Source organism: Plasmodium brasilianum, chromosome 11 (genome assembly GCF_023973825.1).
Source record: "Plasmodium brasilianum strain Bolivian I chromosome 11, whole genome shotgun sequence".
In the NCBI taxonomy this organism is placed as follows: Eukaryota; Apicomplexa; class Aconoidasida; order Haemosporida; family Plasmodiidae; genus Plasmodium; species Plasmodium brasilianum.
The window spans coordinates 1946203-1967251 of NC_090124.1; the positions used below are offsets into that span (position 1 = coordinate 1946203).

The following is a 21049-nucleotide window of genomic DNA, read 5'->3' on the forward strand; positions in this document are numbered from 1 at the left end:
ACAATTCTTAAAATGCCTTAATAAGTGCAGGAAATTTTGGCAATAATTTTTTTAAAATAAAAAAGGAACCTCACCGTAAGAATATTCTGAACAACACATTTTTCTTATTTTTTTTTAGCAGACTTTTTTTTTTTTTTTTCCCTTCTTTCTTCCTTTATTCCTTTCTCGTAACTTTGCCTTTTGCAAAAATGTGCAATGGGTGTATACGCGTGAATGCTCTTTGATATATAGACTGATTGCTCAGTTTTCGTATACCTGACTGTATGTACCTTTTTGTATACAAACGTTTACATATAATGCATTTGATTAAATAAGAACACCACAAAACATTAGTATATACGACGAGATACGTTTATAACATAAATACAAACAAACCGATAAAAGTAAGAGTACATAAATACAACACAGACAAATACGCACGTACATGTATGTACGTATGTAAGTATGTATGTACGTATGTAAGTATGTATGTACGTATGTAAGTATGTATGTATGTAAGTATGTATGTACGTATGTAAGTATGTATGTATGTATGTAAGTATGTATGTATGTAAGTATGTAAGTATGTATGTATGTATGTATATATATATATATATATAACATGCGCGCATACGCAAAAATGTATAATGACAAGCCACTAAAAGGTGTATGTATATGCATATAGTTACATATATATACATATACGTACATATATAAACTTACAAATACAATATTTGTATTTTCTCTTTATAAAAAATATATTTTTTAATAATTGACATTAAGAAAAGATGCCCGAGGTTAACAAGTAATTTTATAAGCTTAAAGCACAGCATGCGCATAAGTAATGCATTTGCTTATGTATATAGCAAACGTAAAGCTATACATATGGATTAAACATATGTACGTATGTATGTATATATATACATATATATAATTACCAACATAAATGCATATTTTTTCTGTAAAATGCTGCTTTAAAATTTTGTTTACAGAGAAATGTAAATTAAAATATAAGGTTAAATTCTATTAAATTATATCAAATTGAATTATGCGAAAATACAAATGTGTTTATTTCTTTTTTCTGATTTGTTTTTTATCATTTATTGTTTCTTATTTATCATTTCTTTATTTTTTTATTTTTTCAATTTTGTTCCTATATGCGTGAAGTGTATATGAACAAAATAGATATATGGTATAAGCAACTTGAAGTGCTCTTTGACACTTGGATAGCTTTTTTTTTTTTTTTTTCTTTTAACTTGTGCGCAAATGTTACAATACAGCAACAAACGATTTCCTTTTCGCCATATGAAAAACACTAAAGCATTGTTTTATCCATACATGCATTCATATACATATATATATATATATATATATATATATATATACATATATATATATATACATATGACAAGTTATAAAGAACTGTAAGCGCTGCTACATGACGATGTACATTACTTATGCCTTACTATACTTAAAGAACTTATACATGAATACACGTCAGTTAGTAAGTTTACTTTAGTATGCTTCAATAAATATGTTTGCTTACATATGCGTGCTTAAATATGTTTGCATATAGTCATGGTATCAACCTTCGGTGAAAGGAAACCCCTCTTCATTAAGCAGGAGTTTGAAAAAATAATGATAAAAATTTTTATTATTTTTTCTAAAGAAATTTATTATTATGACAAGTACATGTTTACATTATTATGTTATGAATAAACAGAAATGTCAATTCGTTGCTAAAAAAAAAAAAAAAAAAAAAGCTTTGTTTTTTATTCTCGTTTTATACATAGGAGAAAAAATATGCTTTTTATAAAACCATGTATGGACCAAACATAAATAGTCGTAAAAATATTTATATCTCGTCCTTCATTTTTCCTTCTTAAGGAATTACATAAAAATGGGAAGTCCAAAAATTTGCATAAACATATGTTCTTACTTTGTCATGTTTTAACATATCCACATATTATGCACAATGTGAACACATTTTTGTGTGTGTTCTTTTGTGCGTTCTTTTGTGCGTTCGTTTGTGCGTTCTTTTGTGCGTTCGTTTGTGCGATCTTGTGTGCGTTCTTTTATACGTTCTATGTTCTATATTTATTGCTTAAGAATGGAAAAAATAAGCAATGATGTGTGCGTACTGTATATATTTGAATATATGTAGGTTTTGCACGAACATGTAACAACTATGCTTACATGCAGTTCAACTAAAAAAAAGGTAGAAAGTTATTACTTATAAAATATCCCGAATTTATTTATGTGGTCCTTGAAAATTTGAATAAAAATACGTTTTAAAAAAGTAACAGTAAAAAAAAGTGAATGAGAAAAAGTAGGAAATTTTGTTATTTTGTTATACACTAATCCCAAAGTTTTGTAGTATGTTAAAAATTTTTTCCTGAAAAGAGTGAGAAGAAAATGATCATTTATATGTTAGATATTTTATGTTATTTGTACGTGTGTGCACTGGTTGAATAGATGAAGTGTTAACATTTTTTCTTTTTTTTCTTATTTTTTTTTTTCATATTTTTTTTTTTTTCTTATTTTTTTTTTCGTATTTTTTTTTTCTTTTTCCTTTTTCCTTTTTCCTTTTTTAGTCGAATTTTAGTTTTCCCCCCTCTCCTCTTTCTAAACATACCGTTGAACTGGTCACATCAATGTGAAAAATGCAAGAAAGAAAAAAAAAGGTAAAAGGAAAAATAGTTTTAAAAAGTACTTGCATTATAAAAAGAAAAGTCTGGTATTTAAAAAAAATATTATGATTTTTGATAAAGATTATAATTAAATGTTCAATGACACTTTTAAATGAATTTTCAAAGAAAGAAATTATTACAAAGAACAAGGATTTATCTACATAATATTTAATATTTTTTAAAATAAATGTAATATTAAAAAAATAAGAAATTAAAAAGGCATATTTCAATTTCTCATTTATTTTTTCATGATAATATTTCTGGTTAAATTCGTCTGAAGAATTTGTTTTTTTTTTCATTTCGTCTTTGTCTTCTCTTTTGGATTGAAAAAAAAAATCATTCCTATTTTTAAGGAAATATTCTCTTTGACGCTTAATCTCTTCTGCTATTACACATGTAGTATTGTGTACACCCTGACTACTTATTTCATTTTTTTCATTTTCATCAAAAAATAAAATATTTTGATAAAAATAATAGTTACTCCTTTGAAGAAAATCGTAAATATATATTATAAATATCTTATTTAAAATGTTATCAAATATGGTAGAGGCGTCCATTCTAGTGTTGTTGTTCTCATGTCTTTCTGCTACTAAAATGAGGGGTGGTTTATCTTTTCTGTATTTATACAATTCACATGCAGACTCTTTAATTTTCTGACTTTGGACTAAAGCTTGTATCGATTTGTAATTGTTAAAGCATATAAATTTTTGCTTACTTTTTTGATGGTTTTTTTGCTCATCTATTTGCTCGCCTATTTGATCACCCAATTGCTCACCTTTCTGTTTACTCATTTTTCTTTTTTTTTGTTCGCATTTTTTATCTTCTTCTTCATATAAATTATCAACGAAGTTAAAATGATTTTTCAACAGTATGTTTTTGCGATATACTGAACTTATTGACTCTTTTAAATTAATTTTTTCTTCATTCGGAAAGTTTTCCCCCTTCCTTCCTCTATTTTTTTTTTCCTTTTTGTTTTCATCATCAGAATTATGGAAGGCTAAAATTGCCTTGTCATCTTTGAAAAAAACAAAGTAATACATGTAACTGAATATGGAGCTATTTAAATTTACAAAATGATATTTTGAAGGTAAGCTGTCCTTAAAAAAAATTTTCTCCAAATCGTTCTTGTTACTTTTATATTCTTTGTATTTATCTATAGCAGTTTCATTTTCTAATTTTTTTTCTGAACAATTCATAAAAAGATTGCTAGCTGTCATAGAGGATACTGACTGAGGAGTTTCCAAATAACTGTCACATGTTCTTTTATTATGTCCGTCCTTCTGTATTTCCATCCTCTCATTGTAGGAAATATTATTATTATTTTTTTCTTTTTCTGTTAAAAGTTTCTCTACATTTCTATTGTCATCATTATGGGGATCATTACAGTAGTCGTTCTTTATTTTTGTAAGAATTTCCTTGTTCAGTTTATTTAGTAAACTAACATCGCTTTTATTCCCATCGTTATTACATTCACTTACAAATAATAAAGTATTATTTTGTTTAACTTTAATATGTATTAACGAAAGAGCAAAATAGTACATAAATATTATGTGTTTATATAAATTCGTGTCTACTGCAATATTAAATATATGCTCGTAGATACTTTTTAAATGTGTAATTTGATTGAAAAACGCAGTTATTATTTCATAAATAGTTAAGTAACTGTTTATTTTATTATTTTTTTTTTTTTTTTCCAACTCTTCTCTTACGAACGCTATGATACTAAAATGCTTCAAAATTAAAAATTCATTTTTAATATATTCGATATTCGTTTTGCGTTTTATACTGCAATCTGTAAAATTGCCTGAATTGGTCATATTATTATGATTACTACTCGGTAAATTGTTATCATTCGTATTACAAGCGCCTGACCTGTTCATACATTTTTTGCCATTTTTATTTTCATTCGAACTGGCAAAGCACTCTTTATCCGCTTCCATATTGCTAAGTGGTAAATTAAAGTAATTATATATATCAGACAAGTGCTGCAAGTAAATTTTTAAAGTGTCTACATTTTCACATTTCATAATTAACTCACATATATGTTCTCTTGTTTTTTTTATTTCTTTATTTACATTTTTTTGATAACATTTTAGGTATCTTATTAAACATTCGTTGCTCGAATTATAATTATAATATTCACACAGGTATAATTTTATAGTGCAACATATTTTTATATATTTCATACACTCCTGCAAATTTTCCTTTTCGTTTCCTTTGTAAAGTAGTAAGGGAATTTTAAAAATTTCTCTTAAGTAATTATCATTTGGCATATGTGAATTGAAATCATATTTTAAATTATTTATATTTTTTTTATAATCATCACTTTCAAATAATTCTGAAATTTTTTCAAAATTAATGTTTATGTCATCAAATAACATTTCGTTGTCTTGTATGTTTTTTTTTATTTCTCTAGATATAATTGAAGTTTTTATAAATGTATCAGGATATTTCAAAATTAACTTTTTCATACTTTTGATGTTTTCATTTTTTTTTTTAGTTAATTCCATTTTTTTACAAGTCATAAAATTGCTTATATCGTCCGCCTCATTTTCAATTATATTTTTCACTTCCTTTTTGTGCATTAGGTAGTCAAGTAAATCCACGTCCTCATTCATTGCTACAATCGTGTCAACGAAGCAGCTAAATCGGGGGATTGCAAACAAAACAAGGGAAAAACGAGGGGAAAACAAGGGGAAAACAAGGGGATGGGTTTGTTTGCATATATATTTACGTAAGAGTTTTATGCAAGTAAGAGTTTTATGCAAGTAAGAGTTTTATGTACGTAAGTATTATATGTACGTATGAGTTTTATGCACGTAAGTATTATATTTACGTAAGTTTTATATTTACGTAAGAGTTTTATGCAAGTAAGAGTTTTATGTACGTAAGTATTATATGTACTTAAGTATTATACGCACGTGAGTATTATATATATGCGTAAACGTTTATTTAATTGTACACATAAGTAATACTTGAGTATACTTAATATTGTATGCATAATCGATAACACATGAAATATAAGTAAAATCAAATTTAAAAGCGCAGGGAGTGTGTCAGCAAGTTAATTCTCATGGACATACAACAAAATTCATAGGAAACGAAAATATTACGAACATTTTAAAATTATAATTTTACAAACTATATAATTTAAAAAAAAAAAAATGATAAATTTTTATTCTATTATTGCAAAAAAAAGTCTCACTTTACAATTTTTTGCTAAAATTATAATTCTATTCAACAATTTACTAACCTTTTGAAAAGTACGGCTCATAAATTTGCGCATATGGCATTAATACATGAATTGTTCATGTTTTTTTTTTTTATTTTTATACTTTCGTTTGATTCGTAGCAAAAAAAATATTTATTTAAAAATAACTGTATTTACGTTCTATTAACAATTAAAAAAGGTAAAACTAATTAAACAACTTAAAAAATTTTTAAATTGTAAAATTTATGCACTTTTTTTTTTTTTTCGTACGAATAGTATGTAATATTAAATTTATGTATTAATGAAAAATGCTAAACGTATAATTATAAACAATAACTCACCATTTCTGGTATGGTATCAAACAGTCTACTTACATTTATATATATAGTAGCAAAACACGATGAACGAAATAAGAGTTTATAAAATATATATAAAAGAATTGAATAAATGTACACCAAAAAACTTACAAAAAAAAAAAAAAAAAAATAGAGTAGTTAATTTCGAGTTACAGAAGTATTCCTAGAACTTTGGTAAGAGAACGGTAATTGTTTGAAGAGTTTTAACTCTCAAAATTTGAAAGGCTTGAACAAACGGAAAAAAAAAAGGAAAAAAAAGAAAAGAAAGGAAACAAAGAAAAGAAAGGAAAGGAAACAAAGAAAAGAAAGGAAAGGAAACAAAGAAAGGAAAGGAAACAAAGAAAGGAACGGAAAATAAGAAAAAGATTAGATGGGAAAAAAAAAGGAAAAAAAAACAAGCAAAGATTAAAAATGGATGGCTAAAAATGGAAAACTGAAAAAGGCACAAAACGATATTATTCCAAAAGGAAAAAAAAAAAAAAAGCAGAAATGAGCATGGTAGAGGAATGAGCTCAAAAAAAAAGAAAATATCAGATGAAAAAGATCAGAGAATACATATATGCGTTAAGTTAAAAGGTACGCAGTAATAATGATACAACATAATACATAAGAAACGCACACAAACACATATATAATATATATATATATCCCTTTTAAAGAAAAATCAAATTTGGTAAAACGGTCTACTCACTTTATACTATAAGAAAAAAAAAAAAAAAAAGTTGAAAGTTAAAATGAAAAATTTGCTATTCCGTGGAAATACTATACTACGTTTTATGTATATTTGTACATATGTTTATATATATAAATGTGTATTCTCAATTATTTACTCATTTTTCGCGTACATCGCTGGAGTATAACACAAAGGTACTATTTTTTGTTACTAATAGGCTAGAGAGTACAAAAACATAGCACAACGTTTACAAATTATCGTCAAAATATTTAATCGTTTTTGAAATAATTTGTATGCATTCATCTAACTGCTCCTTGGTAATACAAAGGGGAGGAGTTAAACGAACTGTTTTGTCATGCACAGACCTTGTAATAAGTCCATTTTCCTTTAATTTTAAGCAAATATCCCATACATTAATTATTTCATTTTTAAATTCAATGGCACACAACAAACCTCTTCCTCTAATTTCTCGAATAATTTTACTATCTTTTAATTCTCTTTTAAGTTCTTCTAAGAATGGTCCACCTAATTTTTCAGCATTTTCTGATAATTTTTCATTTATTAACACCTTCATTGATTCTACACATATTGCAGCTGCAAGTGGATTACCTCCATAAGTTGATCCATGTTCACCAGGTTTTAAAACAAGCATTATATCATTATTTGCCAAAATAGCCGATATGGGATAATGTCCACCTGATAATGCTTTACCAAGTAAAATAACGTCGGGTTTAACACCATAATGTTGGGTGCATAATAATTTACCTGTCCTACCTAACCCTGTCTGAACTTCATCTGCTACAAATAATACATTATATTTTTTACATAATTTCTCAACACCTTTAAAATAATTATCAGATGGTAGAATAACACCTGCTTCCCCTTGTATTGGTTCAACAACAAATGCACAAACATGTGGATCTTGTAAAGCTTGTTCTAAAGCTTCTAAATCATCATAAGGTATTTTAAGAAAATTTGGTACAAATGGACCAAAATTATTTTTACATTTTTTATCTGTGGATGCAGATACACAACCTAATGTTCTTCCTGAAAAATTATTATTGCACACAATAATTTTTGCAGAATTTTCTGGAATTTTTTTTATTTCATATCCCCATTTCCTACATAACTTGTAAGCTGATTCATTTGCTTCTGCCCCTGTATTCATCATTAACACTTTATCATAACCAAATATACTTGTAAGAAATCGTTCACAAACACCTAGTGAATCACTAAAGAATGCCCTACTACATATTGTTAATTTTTTGGCCTGATTTATCATTGCATTCAAAATATCAGGATGACAATGTCCTTGATTTACTGATGAGTACGCTGACAAAAAGTCGTAGTACCTCCTATCTTCAATATCATATACAAACACACCTTTTCCTCTCTTTAAAACAACTGGAATTGGGTCATAATTGTGTGCTCCATAGGTTAATTCGTTGTTCATATAGTCCTGGCTACTCTTCAGATCCTTAACGAAGTCCATTTTGTTCTGCACTGTTCATAAAAAAAAAACAAATAATTTAAATTAATATAAAAACAGGAAAAAAATAATAATAAAACACATGCACGCTGCTCCCACATAAATTATTTATGCATCCTTCGTACGTGTACATACTATTTTGTATATAAATTGTATGTTATAAGGTATTTAAAGAATAACCCCCATATTTTGTTTGCATAAATCAAATAGGTACTGGAAGGTGCATTCAATTTATTCATTTAACAAAAATGATCGACACATAATATATTATGAACGTATAGCTATTTTTAAAAAAAAACATTGCATGTTCATAAATTTTCAAAAAAAAATAAAATAAAATAATAAAATACAATAAAAAATAAAATAAGCTCTTCCAGTTTATTTGGATCGAATGAATTTTTTTACAATACTATTTTTAAAATCATAAATACATGAATAAAATAATAAAAAAAAAAAAAAAAAACCTAAAAATGTAGATGCATAAATATGTTAAAATACAATTTACATAACGACATAGTGCACAATAATAAAATATTCTACATATATGTATTATATGTATATATATATATATATATATATATATATATATATATATATATATATGTGTATGTACCCTGTACTTATATTTTGTATGGGCATAATAGTTTATATTATTCACGTCGGAATACTTACTTTTTAACGAATAAAAACGTTTTAATAATAATGGTATTAAAATATTTAAGAGAAATATATCCTAACTACGGAATATGTTGAACTCGGGGTTCGTGTATTCAAAAAATAATTAAAGTTTGTGTAACTATACAAAACTGTATCCTTTAAATATTTTTTTTCATGTGCACAGATTGAAAAAACCTTAAAAAAAAAAAATAAAAACAAAAAAATAAAAACAAAAAAATTAAAACAAAAAAATTAAAATAAAAAAAATAAAAACAAAAAAATTAAAATAAAAAAATGAATTAATAAAAAAATAAAACAGATAAGCAAAAAGGAGCAGAACGGTAAAATGTATAAAATAGCAACAATAAATTAAATTTATAATTAAGCAGTAAAAAGAGTATTTGCTCTATTATCTTATCATATAAATGTATACTGGTTTTACGACAAATGATATAGATACCTGATTTCTGTTTTGCTTTTATTATTTCTATTAAGAAGAAGTATAAGTTAAATGTATTATTATATTTTAAAATAATGTATGTGTATTTAATGATAAAATAATTGCTTTCTCATATTCCTATAATAAGAAGCAGTAGTGGTGATTTGACAAGTATGTTTTTTAAGTATAAAAAGTTTGATTCAATCAGTTTAAATTGTTTTCAATAATTTTTATTATCTTTGTTAAATTGGAAAAAAAAAAAAAAAAAAAAAAAAAGCATATTAAAAATGTGAAATTCATAAAAAATAAGTTTTAAAAAAGTTTAACAAAGATCATTTTTAAATTTAGGAATAAAAATATATATTATAATATATATGTATATATATATTTATTTATATGTATTATATATATTTATAATTCAAATATTGAATAAATCAGGCAAAAAAAAAAAGTGTGTCATTTTTGTTCATTTTACCTTGTACATGTTATTTTCATATTCTGCAAAGGTATATAATAACAGCTCAGATTATAGGGATTTTTATTATAATATTTTTTTATTTTTTGCATGTACCGTAGTATGCTTAATTAGATATTTTAATAAAATTGCTATGTATGATATTACTAAACAAAAATAATATCAAATGTTTACTAGGTATTTTCATAATTACTCTAATGTGATCTAGGAATTACATGCACCAGTCAGGTAGATAATAATAACATGAAATAAAGCAATAGCATATCTCCCCCATTAACCTCAAAATATATATTTTCGTATGAAAGCAAGAATTTTTTTCTTAATTTGTTTATATTATACATAATATATAAACGCTTAAATTTATGAATTTACGAATGTACAAGTACATATTTGAATAAATAAAATTACAGAATTATGTACGAGTAAAACAAGCACGAGTTTTTCATAAGATAATAGTATACGATTATTATGTCGCATATATATTTGATCAACTCTTAGTCGAATAAAAAATGAATTTGTATAATATATTATATTTATTAATATATTAAAAAAAAAGAAAAAAAAAGTTTGTTTTTTCTCTTTTATTTTTCAAGCATAAGTATAAAACTGATATCCTTGTTTCGCCCGTACGTGAATATATCAGGTATATATATATATATATATATGTATATATAATATATATATGTATTTACGTCGTTTTAGTTATGTAATGGGAGCAAAGAAATTATTACTCCTTCCAGCAGTTCTTATATTTACGGCATGATATATATGTATATATATATGTATATACTTGTAAATTTTTATTTGAACGTACATATAATTGTAAGCATGTACAAATGGAGCACTTTAGTTATTCTTTTATTAAAAGTAGCTTTGATTATCCTTTTTTTTTTTTTTAATATCTTTGAAAAGATATGTAATAAAATAATAGTATGTAAATGTACAATTTATAGTTTAAGGTAAAATAAAATAATCCTTAAAAATATTCTAAGAAAAATAATTTACAGCTATTGTCATTTTATTCTAATTTACTTAATAGTAAATAGGTATTTAGGAGCAGCATAAAGAGAACATTTTGAAGTGAAAAAAGCTTTATAATAATATTTACAACATTTTTTTTTTTTTTTTTTTTTTTTTTTTTTCTTTTAAAAAGACCGATACAATAAAATATATAGCTGGTATCACCATTTATGATTCTGGAATATAAGAAATGAATTTTTTCTGTTTCGCTAGTTTAAGCTTTTAAAATTTTTTTGCATTTTTTTATAATTTTCCTTTTAATGAGGTATTTGTTTTTTATACGTACATAATTAAATATATGTATATTTATGTTTGCGTTCGCCAATATACGATTACATTTTTATATACACGCTCATGCATGTTCACATGTATGTATATATATAGATATATACACAATGCGCAAAAAAAAAAAATAAGATGGCAGAGTTATGTGTATATATATATATATATATCGTATAAGGCCCATAGCAATGGTGAAACGTTGGGGTGTTTTTTGTTCATGTTAGGGAAAAAACAATGATTGAATAAAAAAAGCAATAAAATAATAATATTTTTGAAAAAATAAGATAAAGAAATATGAAAATATGCAAATGAATATGTAACAAAAAGAATATAATAACTACATAAATAGGTAAATATATACGTATATATGTAAAAACATAAATACATACATAAATAACCAAATAAATATGTAAATAGGGAGAAGCACAAAAGTGCCTACTTTTCTTCACCCATAGATTTTCCAGCTCTTATAATTTCGTCTACTAAAAGAATTTGTTGTGATATAGCCGTTGCAATTGACAGAATTTGTTTCTTTACACAATAGTTGTCGTATATTCCTAAAAAGGGGGTGTAAAAGGAAGAAATAAAATGTTATTTAGTAAAGACCCCTATACAGTGAATGCCATTTAGTATAGGACATCTAATAAATGGCTTTTCCTTTTTAGTGAACCATCCAGAAGAATGTAACGAACGCTAGCGTAAGAAGGCAGAACGTGTACGGGCAGGGTAACGTTTGCGTTGTTTCTTCTTGTTTTGCATTATTCTATTTTATTAATTATTTTGCTTTGTTTTATTTATTTATTTTATTTTATTTTATTTTATTTTATTTTTTTTTTTTTTTTTTTTTTTTTTTTTTTTTTTTTTTTTTTTTTTTTTTTTTTTTTTTTTTTTTTTTTTTTTTACTTTATTTATTTTTTTACTTTATTTATTTTTTCCCCTGCCCGCCACCATTCACGCTTCCAGTGTTCACTTTGCCCGTCCAACTTTTGAATTGGACAGTATCGTTTATTACCCTTCAAGTGGGCCAGGATTGGCTCACCGGTATCCAAGTCGACCCCTAGGGGTTGGGAGGGGTCCTCGTTGTACTTATCAATCACATTGAACAGCGTTTGATGAATATCTAGTCCGCTATTTTCTAAGAGTATCTTGGGTATATTTAATAGACTATTAGCATATATATCAAAGGCAAATTTTTGTTTTCCTTTAATTTTTTTTTCTTCTTCTTTTAATTTGCAATACGCCATAATTTCAAATGCACCTGCCCCAGATATAACACAGTTATCTTCAATGGCATTTTTAATACTTCTAAGTCCATCTCTAATAGCATCTTTTATTTGTTTAATAGTATAATCATTTGGTGCTTGAATAAATAAAGAGCAGCTTTTTGGGTTTTTCACTTCTTCAATGAAGGTATATTTTTCATCATTTATACATATTTCATATACTAATCCAGCATAACCAACATCTTCCTCCGTCAAATCGTACACATTATTACATGCATTACCACCACAACATAAAATTATTCTTTCTAAATTTCTTCTTTTTATTCTTCTTAATGCCATGATATTTTCCTTAGCTAATAAATCTAAACTAATTGGATCAATACCTTTTTGATTGAATACAGCAAAATTATATAATTCATTATTTTCTTTAAATTTCTTTTCGATCAACATTTTTTTTAATTCTATAATTTTTTTTACTTTATCATCGGTAAATTTTCTTTCAGATTCCACTAATTTACTTCTGTCCTCAGCATTAGAATAGACAAAAGAAGAAAACACTTCACTTTTTTCATATTCTAGACTAACATTTAAAACTAATATAAAACATTTCGTTAATTTACTTGGCATGTTAGGATGCCTACAACCATGATCTAGTACCATTCCTCTAATTAGTTTCGTGTTTATACTCATATTTCTTTTTATATCTATTATTTCGATCATATGTAAATCTATTTGTTTCTCTGGATTATATATTATCTTAATACTCTCTACTAGATCATCCGCCAACTTGTCGGCTAATGCTATCGGTAATTTCGTTCGCACACAAGTTTTAGCAACGTTATATAGTAATTCTTTATCGAACTTCTTTTCTATATGTAATGGTATTTTCATACTCTCTAACACATCTAATAGAATTGCTTTAACAGAATCAAAACCTTGTGTTATAATACGTGGATGAATACTTTCATAGATGATATACTTTTCCGACAAATATATTAACGATGTGGCTACAATAAGATTACTACTAGACCCATCTCCTAAATTTTCATCAATACTTGAGCATATCCTACTTAACATACTAGCTGTAGGATGTTGAATCATCATTTCGTTCAAAAGAACGTTTCCATCCTTTGTTATTTTTATTGCTCCAGAACTGCTCACTAACATTTTGTAGCTTCCTTTTGGTCCTAAGTTGCTCTTTATTATTTCGTACATTCCCTTACTTGCATTGATGTTTGTAAGAAGTACATTCGTCGATCGTAGGCTGTCCGCCTTTCTATTCAGCAAGTGGATGGACATCTGAGATATAAGGAGAAGAAAAAAAGGAGGGGTGGTGGTGGTGTATTCACAGTCCTTTATTCTATTTGTACACAATGTGCATGCCCCGAAGGTATATAAGTATACATACACGTGCGTATGTACTCTTGCATTTGCGTATTCACGCACTTACGTACTCATATATTTATTACGTCTTCGTATGTGCATTACAACTTCGTCAACTCAACAAAGCAGAAATGACAAAACGCAGTTACACAAAATGATCATAAAGAGAGACTGGCAAGCAAGCACAAAGAACAGCAAAAAAAAAAAAAAAAGCAACGTGCATTGATATTCTGTAATTTATATATGTAAATGTATCATAAATAGTGTCGAAGATGTGGTTCATATTTGTTCTTTCTCAAAATGTGCATACAACGGTAGAGATAGTTTACGCTCCAGTTGGTTATGTACTACATACAAAACGTGAACACAAAAAATGTATAAAATGAGGGCACACAGAGAATGCACTTAAATAAACCTCTTGTTAATTGTGTTCTTAGGACTTACCTTCACAATTTATTACAAGAAAAAATGGGAAATGGAAAAAAAAAAATAGAGTTGAAATGAAAAAAAATAGAGAACAAATGAAAGAAAAATAGAGAAGAAATGGAAAAAATATAGAGAAGAAATGGAAAAAATATAGAGAAGAAATGGAAAAAATATAGAGAAGAAATGGAAAAAATATAGAGAAGAAATGGAAAAAATATAGAGAAGAAATGGAAAAAATATAGAGAAGAAATGGAAAAAATATAGAGAAGAAATGGAAAAAATATAGAGATGAAATGGAAAAAATATAGAGTTGAAATGGAAAAAATATAGAGAAGAAATAGAAAAAATATAGAGAAGAAATGGAAAAAAAAAAATACTGTTAATCAGTATGAAGTAGTTTCAAAAAGGGGGAAATAAAAAAAACCTGTGGAACTGTGGTTTAATTTTTCTCTTATATTAATTACATAAATTTTAAAAGGGAAATTTATTAAACCGAAATTAAACCAAGATATTGCTTTATTGTATTTTTCTAATTTATTTTATTTTTTTAGTTTATTTTATTTTTCTACTTTATTTTATTTTTTTACTTTATTTTATTTTTTTACTTTATTTTTTTACTTTATTTTATTTTTTTGCTTTAATTTATTTTTTTACTTTATTTTTATTTTATTTTATTTCGTTTTTTTATTTTTTATTATTTTTTTTTTTTTTTTTTTTTTTTTTTTTTTTTTTTTTTTTTTTTTTTTTTTTTTTTTTTTTTTTTTTTTTATTTTTGTATTTTTGCAAAACTGTCAATGTATGAGTTTCTAATTTGTTGCATTGAAGTTTCTGTACTCTAATTTTATCCGAAATATAGAACAAGCGAAAAAGAGTGGACATGAGAAGAAACTTCCAGAGAACACAATACAGACGTATGCGCTGTTATGAGCTCTAATTAAATATATAAATGTACATACGTATATTTATGTATACATATTGTATACATGTTGTTTACACGTAGGTTGTTCATGCTCCCATTTGCAAAAACACTCCGTTCAATATTATATTTTATTTTCAATCATTTTGCTTGAAGAATGAGAAAAAAAGAAAAAAAGAAAAAGAAAAAAAGAAAAAGAAAAAAAGAAAAAGAAAAAAAAAAAGAAAAAAAAAAAAAGAAAAATGTCGTTCTATTTGTAGAAAATTAATTTTCATTTATTCTTAAAAGCATTTTTTTCCATATAATTTATATACGCATGACAATATATCATATAAGAAAAAAAAAAAAATTTGCCCACTTGGGATACCAATACTAGTAATACAATTAATATGAATAAGTAGCAGGACAGCAATGGCAATAAAATGAAATATCTCATATTTATGTGAAAAAATTTGCTTTTTTTTGTACGACTCCCCAACCTTTGGTACCACTTGAAGTATAAACATAGATGAGTGTATTTTGTTGATTTAACACAAGGTATGTTTTAATTTTTTAATTTTTTTTTTTTTCCTGTATCCCTATTTATCCTATACAAATATATGTGTACATGTGTACACATTTTTGATTTCCTCTCACAATACATGAAAATAAAAGGCTGAATATAGTACCCATTCACCCGTTTTTTCATCCTCTATACGTACATATACAAGGGTGCACAAATACATAGAGATAAATATGCTTGCATTGGTAGTTTTTCCTATTACTTTTATGCTTCTTTTAATTTTTTATATTTACCACGACATAGAGTAAATTCTCACATAATTATAAATAACTTCATTCACATGTTATGCATTGATATTAGGTCCAAATCAGTTTTTTTTTTTTTTTTTTTTTTTTTTCCGTTCCTTTTAAATATTTAGAATTATAATGCTATGTATAAACCATATAAATTGATAAATTGGCAAGTCAAGAAGATGACGAGTGGCCATATAATATATACATATATATATACATATACATATATATATATATATATATACATATACATACACTAACTTCCAACTACTTTGTATAACGGAAGACGGCATTTTATTTTAACGGTTAAGTTCAGAAAGTATTATATTTTTAATTTTAATGAAATATTAAAGGCATTATATAAACGTTGTTAACATAATAAATCCAAAAGAAAATAAAGCTGGAAAAGGGGGGGGGAGGAAAGGGAAAAGAACCATTTTTGATTAAAATAAATGATGAGTAATTAAAGCAGCTTCAACATATAAATGAACGTTTAAAAAGAAAAAAAAAAAAAAAAAATTTATACACAAAAGAATTGTTACTATGAGATGAGCAAATAAAAAAAAGAAAAAAAAAAAAAAAAAAAAAAGAGTAATACACATTACTGTTATTAAAAGGGAAAATTGTGCTACCATAGTGTATAGTTGATGAAGATGCAAAAAAGGTAAATGTGTGTATGTTAGTATTATGTACATACTACTTATGTACTAAGAATGTAAGTATATACGTGTATTTGAGTGATGGCATTACATTTTCTCCCTAGCAACATCTGAGCTTTTTCTTTTTAACTTTCGGGGGAATGGAATTATTTGACACATGGGGATAAATTAATAAATAACCATCAGACGGTTTTAAGCCATTGTTAAATTTATAACTAAAATTTTCTGGATTGATATGATACACAGAAATATTCTCCTTTTCTTTGTCTGATATATGTACATCTGTCGGGTGTATGGAAGGGAATGTAAACTTTTTATTATTACCTTGAATTATGTTAATAATTTTCTGATCAGCCGGATGTATTACTAAATTTTCCTTTTTACAATTTTCGAATTTTAAATTTTCGTTTTTACCATTTTCAAATTTTAAATTTTCATTATTTACACTTTTATTGAGCTGTTCATTTTTCCCTTTACCTTCTTTATGGAGTGGACTACATATGTCCATTCTTTCTTCGCCCATATATCCATAATTATATTCAACATTTTCGAAGCTCATAACATTTAATTTCTGGTTGCTCCATAAATTTTCGTAACTAATACTATGATGTACATTTTCGTCATCCTTATCTGCATTGGTTACTCTACTGTGTAAATCTCTGAATGCTTCTTCTGCGTATTGTTCTTCCACCTCTACGTATTTATCGTCATTCTCGTCTTCTTTTTCTTCCACCTCTACGTATTTATCGTCATTCTCGTCTTCTTTTTCTTCCACCTCTACGTATTTATCGTTAATCTCGTCTTCCTTCTCTTCCACCTCTACGTATTTATCGTTAATCTCGTCTTCCTTCTCTTCGATCTCTACGTATTTATCGTCATTCTCGTCTTCCTTCTCTTCCACCTCTACGTATTTATCGTCATTCTCGTATTCTTTTTCTTCCACCTCTACGTATTTATCGTCATTCTCGTCTTCTTTTTCTTCTTCCTCTGCGTACTTCTCTTCTTCTATTTCCATCTCCTCTGCTTCTACTTTCTGTTCTTGTTCTTGCTCAGCTGCTTCTATTATCTGTTCTTCTTTTTGCTCAGCTACTTCTATTGTATCTTCTTGCTCAGCTGTATCTTCTTCTTCCTTCTCGTTCACGTCCTTTTCTCTTTCATCCTCTTCTTTCTCTTTTTCTTTTTCCTCTACTTCTACTTCTTCTTCTAATTCATCTTTTACTTCCTCTTCTACTCCTCCCTCTTCTGATCCGTTCTCTTCTACTCCATCTTCTTCTACTCCTCCCTCTTCTGCTCCGTCCGCTTCTACTCCGTCCTCTTCTACTCCATCCTCTTTTACTTCTTCCCGTTCACTTGCATCACTAAACCCATCATTTGGCTCCTCGTAATGTCCACTCTCTTCCTTTTCCTTCTCATAGTACTCGTTTTCGTCACTTGAAACCTCTGCACTTTCATTCACCTCATTGTGATCTCCTTTGCTTTGATATTCATATTCGTTTTCAATATGATCTTCCACTTTTTGATGTACATTTGCGTTTACATTAAAATTACTTTCGCTCTTATATTCTTCATTCTCGTCCACTTGAAAAAAGAAAATGTGAAATGGAAAAATGAACGGATAAATTGCGCAAAAATAAGGCAGAAAAATGAGGTAGAAACATATGGCACAAAAAAAAAAAAAAAAAAAGAAAGAAAAAAGAAAAAATCGCTAGCTTGTATGCATATACGACCTGAACGAGGTAGCTTTTTTTTTTTTTTTTCTCTTTTTTTGTATGAACAGATCATGCAAATACACAGAATAAAGTTAAAATAAAAATGTCAAACGAGCTGACATCATTCATACACTAATAAGTATAGTTAGTCATATAAATGTCACTTTTCGACATTAACACGTGCACATTTTATATATACGCATTTGAATATCCATTAGACAGTAAATAAATATGTATATATATATATATATATATATATATATATGTATACATGTAAATATACGTATATAGATATAAAAATACATATTTATTAATACATAACATCTTTATGCTTGATTTATTTAGCTCACTCAAATCTTCCATGTTCGAAAAGCAGTTGAGAAATAACTAAAACTTCAATTTATTTTATTCAAAAATAAAATTAGCAGAGTGAAAATAAGTTGAATATTAGGTTGTAGAAAAAAATGTGTTTATTAAAATACTGTATTGTGTGCATGTGACATTCACGAGGGGAGGAAATGAAGATAATCGAAGCTAATGAATTTGCATTACAAAGTGAAATTATACTACTAAATGAAATTAGAAAAAAAAAAAGAAAGAAATTAAAACAGAAATAATAATAACAGCAACAGATATGTAGCAGCAATATAGCGGCAATGTATAGTCAATGTACTGCCAATGTAGCAGCAATATAGCGGCAATGTATAGTCAATGTATAGTCAATGTACTGCCAATGTAGCATCAATATAACGCTTTAGCGAAATGCGAGCGTGAAGAGTTTCGTTTCCTTTTCCTTTTTTATTACGCTATACCAAAAATGGACAGAAAAAACTGTATTACCTTCTTAAAAACATTATTTAAATATTTCAAAGAAAGAGGAACTCATAATATACCTTCTACATATTTTTTATTTAAATGAGGAAATTATTCTTTTATTCGCTCCATACATATTATTTTAAAAAGGTTTACATGGCAATTGAAGCATGTATGAGAAAAAAAAAAAAAAAAAAAAAAATGAGAAACCGCTGTATCCTTTTTAAAGATGGGAAAAAACAAGTGGAAATGCATTAACAGTGAGGTTTATATTCACACTAAAAACGAAAAAAAAAAATGATAAAAAAAATAAAAGAAAAATAACAAATGATAAATAAAGAAAGATGCCGGAAAACATTACCAATCACATGTTAAGAATAACTGAACCATTTGCAAAAAACAAAACATTTGAAAAAAATCCGCTAAATATGCAAAATGTCCTAATATGAAATCCTTAAAGTGAGAAATAAGAACACTATTATCGATTAAGAAAAAAGAATAAAACAAGAATTTTTTTTCGTCCATTAATATGTCATATGTATATCTACAAGTGTACAAATATATATATACATATATATATTTGCTTAACTTTCCTTCTGATATTCAAAAGGAGGATATAAATAAACGTCTTTTTAATGTATGCTTGGGTAAATCATCATCTGATACCCCTTTTTTAACGGATTTATAATTATTTGCTGTTAATTTTTTGATCTTCTCCGTGGTGTGAATAAGAAAATACACAAAATTCTGAAAACATTACCATGGGCAGCTATTATAATAAGAACTTATTTTATCCTTTTCCTTTTTACAAAAAAAAAAAAAAAAAAAAGGTTCGTACGACTTTTAACATTTCAACATATTACGTATGTACGTGTGCATACAAACCTATACCCATATACATACGCGTATACATAATAATGTGCGCGTAGAGATATAGCTTCAAAGGCATATCTCTTCTTCAATAACGCATATATCTTTTTGCGTTTCTCAAAATTCATTTTTTTTTCTTAAACAAAAATGTGTACATTTTTCTATAAAGATTAATTCCATACAAGTATAAGAAAATTATTTTCAAAATTATGAACAAAGTCATTTCACTCTATATATACATACGCCGTCCCATTTTGTTCTATTCATTTTTTTTTACTTTAATCTATGTTGAACAGTTTTATAATCAATAAGCTTTAATTTAAGCTAAAATAGGAAAAACATTCATTTTCTTATATGCGTAAAAATATCTCATTTTTTTAGCATAAAATTATGTACACTAAATGGTTAAGAACTTTTTCAGATATGCAAAAAAAAAAAAAAAATATATGACTAAGCAAGGAAAAAAAAAAAAAAAAAGGAAAAACTCGCAGCTGAATTAATTATAAAATAATATATAGCACACTACTACCGTAAGATTATACACCCAAAAATTAAAAAAAGGAAAATAAAAAAAAAGGGACGAAAAGAAAAGCAAAAGGAATAGGTACCATCTTTCTCCCTTAATAAAATAATGACGATGATAATGATATCATCGAGGACGTTTATTTTGCCTATGATGCCCTTGCTTGTTTGTGTTATAATTTAAAGCGGTAGTAGAATTGTATGCACATAAAAAATATGTACGACTGTTTACCGTGGCGTAGTTCTTTAAACCTTGGCCTATGTATCACTGTTTGAAAAAAAAAAAAAAAAAAAAAAAAAAAAAAAAATATACATTTTATATGTATACATTTCATTCCCCTTATTTGAAGAAAATTTTTACTGGAATAAAAAAGTGAAATGTATAAGTCAAGCAAACAGTGTCATTTGAGCCATTTTTGTTAGTATATATACACTTATATATATATGTACGTTTTTAAGTAC

The 21049-nt window shown here is 26.3% G+C and overlaps 4 protein-coding genes across 4 annotated transcripts; all 4 read right to left on the bottom strand.

The window, feature by feature from the left end:
* Nucleotides 1–2569: 2569 nt before the first annotated feature.
* On the bottom strand, nucleotides 2570–5287 carry MKS88_003876 (uncharacterized protein; the record flags this gene model as incomplete). Its single annotated transcript, XM_067217007.1, has 1 exon — nucleotides 2570–5287. One exon carries the CDS (start codon nucleotides 5285–5287, stop codon nucleotides 2570–2572), a length of 2718 nt encoding a protein of 905 aa, XP_067072684.1.
* Nucleotides 5288–7156: 1869 nt separating this feature from the next.
* On the bottom strand, nucleotides 7157–8401 carry MKS88_003877 (ornithine aminotransferase; the record flags this gene model as incomplete). Its single annotated transcript, XM_067217008.1, has 1 exon — nucleotides 7157–8401. The coding sequence occupies one exon, from the start codon at nucleotides 8399–8401 to the stop codon at nucleotides 7157–7159; it is 1245 nt and encodes a 414-aa protein (XP_067072685.1).
* Nucleotides 8402–11706: 3305 nt separating this feature from the next.
* On the bottom strand, nucleotides 11707–13793 carry MKS88_003878 (T-complex protein 1 subunit zeta; the record flags this gene model as incomplete). Its single annotated transcript, XM_067217009.1, has 2 exons — nucleotides 11707–11828; nucleotides 12242–13793. 2 exons carry the CDS (start codon nucleotides 13791–13793, stop codon nucleotides 11707–11709), a joined length of 1674 nt encoding a protein of 557 aa, XP_067072686.1.
* A 2980-nt stretch (nucleotides 13794–16773) lies between these two features.
* Nucleotides 16774–18745, bottom strand: MKS88_003879 (uncharacterized protein; the record flags this gene model as incomplete). Its single annotated transcript, XM_067217010.1, has 2 exons — nucleotides 16774–18251; nucleotides 18700–18745. The coding sequence occupies 2 exons, from the start codon at nucleotides 18743–18745 to the stop codon at nucleotides 16774–16776; spliced, it is 1524 nt and encodes a 507-aa protein (XP_067072687.1).
* Nucleotides 18746–21049: the final 2304 nt, after the last annotated feature.